The 8,658-nt window shown below is 49.2% G+C and overlaps 1 protein-coding gene across 2 annotated transcripts; it reads right to left on the reverse strand.

Annotated features, from left to right (window-relative positions):
* Positions 1–32: 32 nt before the first annotated feature.
* DPAGT1 (dolichyl-phosphate N-acetylglucosaminephosphotransferase 1) lies at positions 33–8,573 on the reverse strand. 2 transcript variants are annotated; one of them, XM_081889952.1, is made up of 10 exons: positions 8,428–8,573; positions 5,739–6,099; positions 4,780–4,900; positions 4,450–4,663; positions 3,771–3,917; positions 3,459–3,543; positions 2,145–2,333; positions 1,693–1,780; positions 1,304–1,459; positions 33–1,001 (listed from the first exon to the last, which is right to left on the reverse strand). In XM_081889952.1, exons 2-10 carry the CDS (start codon positions 5,891–5,893, stop codon positions 936–938), a joined length of 1,221 nt encoding a protein of 406 aa, XP_081746078.1. In that variant the 5' UTR covers positions 5,894–6,099; positions 8,428–8,573; the 3' UTR covers positions 33–935. The 2 variants fall into 2 exon arrangements, with proteins under 2 accessions (XP_081746078.1, XP_081746079.1); XM_081889953.1 differs by lacking the exon at positions 8,428–8,573 and adding an exon at positions 6,769–6,977.
* Positions 8,574–8,658: the final 85 nt, after the last annotated feature.

The following is an 8,658-nucleotide window of genomic DNA, read 5'->3' on the forward strand; positions in this document are numbered from 1 at the left end:
CCGTTTAAACAAAAGACAACGAAACCAAAAAGCACTATACCAAATCATCTTCATTTGGGTTTGTGAGAGAGAGTTGGACAGTAGTATAGAAACGGTTTAGAAGAGCAGCCCTGAATAGACCGTCAACAGGATCTTAAGGAGGTTTGAAGTCAGTCCCACCAGGTTCAATTGGAATTCCTTCCCACTTTGGTTGCGGGAGCTTCGGGGTCACTGTTTTGGCACTGCATTAGCCATGAGACCATAAAAACAAAGTCCTTCAAAACAAACACAGCACAAACAACTAGGAGGGAAACTGCAATTGCAAAGCCCACGCCCCCATCAGAGCTGTTTGGTGCTTTGGTTCTATCAAGATTTTGACAGTAAAGCCTTGCTCAAGTACTTACAGGTAGCCTGACGGGGAAACTTGCTTCCTTCTGTTGTGGAGGGACACACAGACTTACTCCTAGAGCATAAAGTAGCTCTCTCTCGCTCTCTCTCATAGCAGGAGACTTGAAGGACAAAAGATGCAGGGAAAGTGGGGAGCATTGCAATAGGGAGAGCTGAGTTCTGCTTACATGCATTTTTTTGCCTGTTTGCTTCTGTTTGTGTTTCAGGGTAGCAGCACAATGCTCCACTTCAGAAAAATATTCAAAAGCCCACCCTCCTGCCACCCCAAATTATGGCGTCTCCTCCCCTGTCAGTATACAGGAGAGAAAGAGAGAGTACTGACATACAAACAAAGTGCAGTTCCTATAACAGGAGTAGCAGCAGCAGCAGATGCTCTCCAAATGGATACAAAAGCCCACAAGACATCAGTGCATCCCCAAAGTCCCCCCAGAAGCCTTTCTCCCTCTTGCGAAGGAAGGCTGACTGCCCTGGGGCCAGTGCAGCTGTGGGCCATGTGGGAGAGAGCTGCGAGGCAGTCCACCAGCAAGCACCAACAGGGCAAGGGCAGCTCAGACGTCATAGAACAGCCGCACGAGCTGGTACCGGATAGAAAAGGCGATGATGCTCCCCACAACCTATAAAACAGAGGCAAAGGGCATTGTATAATCCGAGAAGATGAGATATTGCCCACATAGTTGTCAACACCATGAAATTGGATCTGGCAGGTTAGAGGAAGGATAGATCTTTTTGCTCTCTCTCCACCCCCACCCTCCTATCAATGTTTGATTAAAAATTATGAGGCAGTTGATATGGCTCAATGCCTACTGAATTTTAACTCAGAGAAGGGAGCTGGATTACCAACCCTTTTGAGATACAGAGATACAGCATTATTCAAAACTTTCCACACTGGCCTGATCTTTCTCCCAGCGCCTCTTACCTGCATCAGCAACAGCAGAAGGGTCAGGGTTCGCTCAGGGGTTGGTCCTATAAGCTTTATCACAAAGTTAATGAGCGTCATGTTGTTGCATTCTGTGAATTCTCCATCTTTGTCCACTCCTTGATGCACATCCACTAGATGGAGTTTCTCAGATATCTGGGGAGAGAACCTTTGTTACTGGTGCTGCTCTAGAATTAAGCGAGAGAAGCAGCAAGTGTTCCACCCAATCGTATTTCATTAGCCCAAAGTAAACCTGGGTGCTCCTACCTCCATTGCAACTTATCTCTGTTACTCAACCCCTCCCCATTACACTTTCGCCTCTAACTGGTTCTCAAAGCCTTTTCTTTCAGCCAAGCTATGTATGGAAGGTAATATTATTCTGTCCTTACCTTGAGGATATTTGCTCCCAAGGGAGAGAGATTCTTGGGCTTGAATCTGGAATAGCTCATCTCTAGATTTCCTGTGTCTGGATTGAATCTGCAGAGAGATAGGCTCCCATCAGCAATGAAAAGGGACACAATGGGAGAAAGAATGCAGGATGAGGTTCTGCCACGAATAGATGAAAGTACCCAACCTAGGAAACTCACCAATGCATTTCCTATGAAAACAGGTAGCTTTGAAGGGCATATTTACACTATCTAGGCCTGAACAAAATATTCTTGGAAACCAGAGTTTACAACTGCTTTCCAGCCTTTGATAGTGATTCCCTAACCCCTTTATCAAACGACAGTTCTCAACATCCCTTGTTTAGAAGCCAAGGACTACATTTGTGGTGCTCTAGTTGCACACAAAGCACGGCAGCATCTAACAGGGAGCGGAGGGTTTTTGTTGTTGTTGTTACCTGGGCAGCCGATGGCGTGGGCAAGGAATGATGTGGAACAGCTGTGGCAATGAATAGAGGAAGTTGAGCACTTGTGGGATAAAGAAGAGCAGCATGGTTTTGCTGAAATGCCCGAGGATCCCCACCACAGCAAAGGTCATGCCAGCGAAATAGCAGAAGGTGTCGCCCACAAACACACGGGATGGATACCTGCACTCAGCCGGAGGAGAGACAGTCAATCAGTACACAGGCAATGCACTGCAGAAGAAAACCCAGCAAGGGGTCACTCCTGGCACTCATGTGCCACCCATTATTATGTCAAATGTAAATAACGTGTTTGTTTTTGTTGGCGGTGCATGAGTTTGGAGAGCTCAGAACATAGTTGGTTGCATTCAGTTAATTGCAGTGAGTTTTCTTTGTGTGTGAGAGAGGGAAGAGCTTGCTGGGTTAAATTAGTTTCTCTCCCCCCACAACCTCACAATTCCTATGACGGCATCATCTCACACAGGATGTAACTGACCTGTAGAGGTCTTTATGGACTTTATCAATTAAAAACAATTCAAAAACCTTGGTTGTTGAACGTAATCTATTCCAGAAGCCCATTTGGCTTCTGAAATGTTCGACAACCAAGGCACGGCATCCGATTGGCTGCAAGAGCTTCCTGCACTCAAGCAGAAGTCATGTTGGACATTCGGCTTCTGAAAAATGTTCAAAAACTGGAGCATTTACATTTATGTTTTCGGCGTTTGGAAGCCAAGGTTTGACTCTGTGTGTGTGGGGGGGGGTTATTGTTGTTAAATATGGAGTGGCGAAGGATGTAGGGAGAGGAAACAGCTTGTGGAACACTGGGCACAGCATGAGAGGAAAGAGATATGCCCTGGAGTGCTTATTCCAGTTTCAGTGGTGTCAAAAAGCTGCATCTTCAGTAGTGTTTGTTGGCATTTGGTAGGGTGGGGATCTTCCTCCTAGTTAAATTTCACATGTATGACCCACAAGCACATTTGTGTTTTTGTTTAAATATTCTAAATGGGAGCATTTAGTTTTATGGCACTCTGAAGCTCCTTCTAATGCAGCTGCCCTCATAGCCACCAGATCCTCCCACAGAGCAATCCAGAGAAGGCACTGCTCTGGAAATTTTATTTCTCATACCAGAAGTCCCAACAAGAACATTGACTGGAATTATGCAACCCACGCAAACCCTCAAAATGGCAGCTGTATCAAGGCACCATAGCCTGCCTTGCTATGAGTGAACTCAGAAGCCTGCAACCTCCCCCAAACACACACCCACTTCCATTGGAAACAGGCTGGCTTTTTCAATTCCATGGAGTTTCTTACCAGTTGTGGTACAGCAGTCCCAATGTGGTAAAGAAAAAGGGAATCATGAAGTAGAGAGAGAAAACGTGGTCATCTCTGTAGTCTCCTGGGAGTAAAAAATAAAAAAGTAGGAAGGTCAACCAGCTGGCACCAACTGCAGAGACTCTAGCCGCACATGTGCTAGTCCACACCAAGCCCACGGCTGCTACTACAATCCCAGCATGTATGCTGAGGGGCAGTCTCACATTTGCTCTGCATCTAGCCTGAAGAACTGCATATCATCCCACTCAAGAAACTCCATGTGCCAACCCTCTGACATTAGATCTTTCTCACCGTTTAGCTCTACGATGTTGAAAGTTACAATTGAGGCAGCGATCACCAGCGACTGCCCAGCCTCCAGGCCATTAATGCCCGCAAGAATGTTGATGGCATTGGTGCAGAACACAGCCAGCATCCCCATATACACGTAGTACAGGATTCCTGCAAGAGAAAACCCACTTTTACTCAAATTCCACCAACCATGCAACATCAGGACCGCAATACCTCAAGGACCACCTCTTCCCATATGAACCTACCCAGTCCCTGAGATAATATTCTGAGGCCCTCCCTTCATGTGCCTCCTCCTCGAGAGGTCCAGAGGGCGGCAACATGAGAACGGGGCCTTCCCTGCAGTGGCTCCCTGTCTATGGAATGCTCTGCCCAGGGAAGTTCGTCTGGTGCCTTCATTATACACTTTTAGGCTCCAGGCAAAAATGTTCTTTTTTAACCAGGCCTTTGGTTGATCTGATTGACATCCAACACTCTTTTAGAATGTGGCTTTGGGTGGTGCAGTTTATTGGGTTACTGCTTTTGGTTTGATTTTATATGTTGTGGTCTTGTTGTGAAATGCCCCGAGACCTCTGGGTATAGGGTGTTGTATAAGTTGAATGAATAAATAAATAATTCTCCATGGGGATAATGCTCAGCATGTTTCTCAGACCAGACCTGCTTGGGCAAGCCCTGGGCTACTTACCCAGGTCTAAGTGCATGCCCAACAACATCCGGAAGGGCTTAGGCACCACAATGGTGGTGTTCCCAAAGTTGGTGAAGTAGACCATGAGCAGGGGCAAGGACGCCATGGTGGGCAGAAGCAGCTTGTGGCGCCAGCGCAGATTGAGAACATCGTCCGCAAAGCCCAGGAAGATCATGCAGCAAATGGCGAGGAGGGAGCCAATGAGGGCCACAAACTGCAAGGTAGGGAGACACTGTAAGAGTCCTGCCCCTTGCACTTATCTAGTCGACTCAACTCTTAACACCCCCACCCCAATCCCTTCCAAGCTCCACCCAATACAGCCACTCTCACCTCATGGTGTGGGAATGCCTTGCATTGCTCTTCCACAAAGCAGCTCAGAAAGGGCACTGGGATGAAGCAGAAGAGGATGATCAGGAACACTGCTCCACTTATGACACCTTGGGACTCCGGGCTGGGAAAAGACAACACACAAGGTAATGGGTACCTCCGTAAAACCTTTTATTGGCATCATATACAACATCTAAAACAAATCAATACAGAATTACCACTTCCCCAGTGGCACAAACATTTGCTAAAAGAAAGGAGGCAGAGCAGTCTATCGTCACATCTCTTGGTCTCCAGGGAGATCAGACATCTGCAGTGTATTTCGACGACAAAAACCAAATAGAGATATTTAGCCACTAACTTGGTGAGCTCCTGATCATTCCCCAGTAATAGAAAATGTATGACCTCTGACTCTGGCTTCCATTTGGGGATACAAAGTTGATCTAGAAATTGCTGGCGGAGATCAGCATATAGTTTACAATTGAGAGCCATATGTGTAAGGTGGTCTTCACATGGGCAAGTTCTTTCTCCTTCCACCCTGCCTGAGAGCCTTCCCCAAAGGAGGTTTGATGGATTTGAATTAAACCTGGCCAGTGAAAATGCCCTTTTTTCTTGAGGGATAAGCAGAAATTCAAGGTAATTATGGTTAGTTTCATGTTTTCTCTGCTGCTACTCATCTCACCAGGACCTTGCCTGTCCTGCTTACTGGGGTGCCGGGTTAGGGGTTAAGACTTAGCTGAAAGAAAGCCGGAACGCACAATGAGAAAAAGGGAATTCCCCTTATTGACTGCCGGCTGCCAGCTCTGGGAGTATGAGATCCAGCCCAGGATTATCAGTCTTTACACAGGGCCCCAGTATGCCTGCACCAGATCAGAGCCCCACACTTCCTCTCAGGCCCCTAACCTGGCAGCTTCCAAGTGCAGTCTGGATCAAAACTGAATACAGGAAAATCAAGAGCTACTCACATGGGTTGCTTGGAAGTTTTGTTCAAATCAATCCCAAAGAGCTTGGCAGCAATGAAGTGATCCTTGAAGGCTGGAATAAGTGTCACTGTTGCTACAAAGCCCACAAGGGAGCCAAAGAAATTGATCAGCAGGGGGGTAGTTAGCAGCCTCCCCATCTCAGAGCTGGATCTGGGAGCCCCCAAATGACAAAGCCAATAAACCAAGGAAGTCTGTCTGTCGTCCGTGCACTTCTTCCAGTTGTAGCCTATCTGGAACAGCCACCTCTTGTCAGAAGTAACATAACAGAGAAGGGACCCTTAGGCCACAACCACTGGCAAAAGGTTCCTGCTTCAGCAGCAGCCATGGTGATGGATCTTCATAACTAAGAATAAAAAAAAATAGTTGGTAACCAACAATTCATACTGAATGCAAAATTTACATGCATTTCATACTCTCCTCAGATGATGTGAATGTACACCTTAGCCACAAATGGGATCATCCTGCCCATGGAGGGGGGATCGCTACAGGTGTGTCTAAGATGACCACTGACAAAAAAGTGCATTGGGATCAAGCAATCTGGGGCCCATAAATCACTGCCCCACCCACTTTGCTGAAACAGCACACATGTGCCAATGAATAGGATATGGACCTAGATAGCTCAGCGGATTAGAGTGTGGCATTGTTAACGCCAAAGTTGCAGGTTAGAGTCCCATATGGGACAGCCGCATATTCCTGCACTGCAGGGGGTAGGACGAGATGATCCTCAGCGTCCTTTCCAACTCTACGTTTCTACGATTCCATGAGCAATCTGGTCTGTTCCTGGTGATAGGGTACACAGTTGTCTCCTCCTAAACTAGGGGTGGCTAACTTAGGGTCCTCCAGATGTTGCTAGACTGTAACTCCTATCATCCCTGACAACTGGCCACGCTGGGTGGAGTTGATGGGAGTCCAACACCACCTGGAAGACGGTAGACTTTCGTGTTCTGTCTGCTCCCCGGCACCCAAATTTCTACCCTCCCTGCCCGAATAAAGTGGCCAGACTCCGGCCTACCAGAGGCGCAGGATGCTCCCCTGGGTTCCTGCCCGTCTCCACCGAAACACCGGCTTGATCCAGCTGTCGTCGAGACTCGGGAAGGGAGTCTCTCTGGCAAGGGCGCGGGGGATTTCCTTTTAACGTCCCTATAAGCTTGGCTGGATTTTCCACCCGGACATTATATGACGTGACACCGCCAAATCCTAGCGCGACCCACACAGTGCGAGCATATTACAAGACGCACTCCACGCGTTGTGAAGCCGCGGACGCCATCTTCGTTACTGGCTACTCGACGGCGTGGCATGTCAGATCCTCAAAGCCGGGCCCCATGTGCCGCGAGAGATCCGGTGACCGTAACTCTTTGACAGGTTTGGCGGAGGAAATACGACGGTCACAGAGTTGTAAGGGACGCCCACACCAAACATGGCGGCCCCCGAGGATCACGTGACAACTGCCCTTGGACGTTTCGTTAAACTACACGTCACCTGGCTGCCGATTGGCTCGGCGAGGCGCTCCAGAGCCAAGCGGGGCCATTTAAAGGGACAGCAGCTTCTTAGTAAATCTCAGGAACCCAGCTGGAGGGCGAGCTCTTCCCTAAAATTCTATGTACGGGAGGGGAAATCTGTGTTTTTTTCAGATGTTCTTGGGACTCGTACTCCCGTCAGCCTCACCCAGCACAGCATATTTCAGGGATGGTGGGAGTTGTAATCCCAACAACACGTGTTGGTGGTGGCACTGGTGGGGCACAGGTTAGCCACCCTAGTTTAAGATGATGCTATAAGATGACACACGACCAGCCTACCCCAACCCGATGCCCGCCAGATGTTTTGGACTACCAGCAGTCCCTGCCAGCATGGCCAGTAGTCAGGGATGATGGCCATTTGGCATCCCAGCAACATCTGGAGGGCCACGAAAAAACCACACCCCTATTCCAAACGGTGATAACCTCCTGCAAAAAACAGGCAAGACATCTTCTGGAACCTTCAACATCTACTGTAGCAGAACCCGCCAATCTCTTAAGGTGCCACACGACCAGTCGCCCCCAACATGATGCTCTCCAGATGTTTTCGACTACAACTCCCATCAGCCCTGTGAATCATTCTGAATGGTGGTGAGAGTTGGAGTCCAACATTTCTGCAGAAGGCTCTTATTTCCGCATGTTGCCGCAACAGAATGATGCCCGCGATCCACATTTCAGAACCACCCGTCGCGGATCGTCAGTGCCACGGTACTTCCCTTCAGATCTTTCGGTTACTACAGGTCAACAGCCACCCTCATCCCAACGTCCCTGCCATATCCTGCTCGATTAAAAAAATCAGAAAAAGTCTACTAGTGGAGCCAAGGTCCTGGTTCCACCCTCACCCCCAGCCCAGGTACGCCCACCTCCTTAGACGCGTCCAGAGCACCCAGAGTTCTCCCCGGGGACCTCAGCTCGGCTTCGCTCCCAGTAGCCACACCTGGGAAGGAATTCTAAACACCCTTCCTGTCCTAATGTTAGGCTCGAGCTTCAAAAGGAACGTCCCGGCTTCCGCAGGCATGATCGACGGTCGTCGACCTGCGGACGTTCCCCTTTCCTATGTTATCCTGGTCCCCAAGGCAGAAGCCGCCTCTTTCTTTCTGCGCATCTTGGCCGGCCAGCCCGCCGGCTCCTCGCATACCCTCAGACGGTAGCCTTACCGAGTGGGCGGCTTGTCGAAGGAATCCCCTGGGCTGCCTCAGTCCTTTCCAGTAGCAGGTCCCTTCGGGGGGCTCCGAGCTGGAGGTCCGGTGCGCTCGTTTCTGCGCCTTTAAGAGGTCGGAGGGAGGGAGATGAGAGCGGAAGGGGAGAGGCGGTGGTAGTAGTAGCAGCAGCAGCAGCAGCAGCGTTTGGCCCTGCCCAGCTAAGCCGCTACTGGCCGTCGAGGGCAG

The sequence above is a fragment of the Podarcis melisellensis genome (assembly GCF_964234715.1).
Source record: "Podarcis melisellensis genome assembly, chromosome: 15".
Taxonomy (NCBI): Eukaryota; Metazoa; Chordata; class Lepidosauria; order Squamata; family Lacertidae; genus Podarcis; species Podarcis melisellensis.

Coding starts and splice junctions, on each gene's coding strand:
- DPAGT1 (XM_081889952.1), bottom strand. CDS start 5,893: ATGGGGAGGCTGCTAACTACCCCCCTGCTGATCAATTTCTTTGGCTCC. Junction 3,918..4,449: donor GGGCATGCACTTAGACCTGG/GTAAGTAGCCCA, acceptor TTTCTCTTGCAG/GAATCCTGTACTACGTGTAT. Junction 1,781..2,144: donor CCACGCCATCGGCTGCCCAG/GTAACAACAACA, acceptor ATCTCTCTGCAG/ATTCAATCCAGACACAGGAA.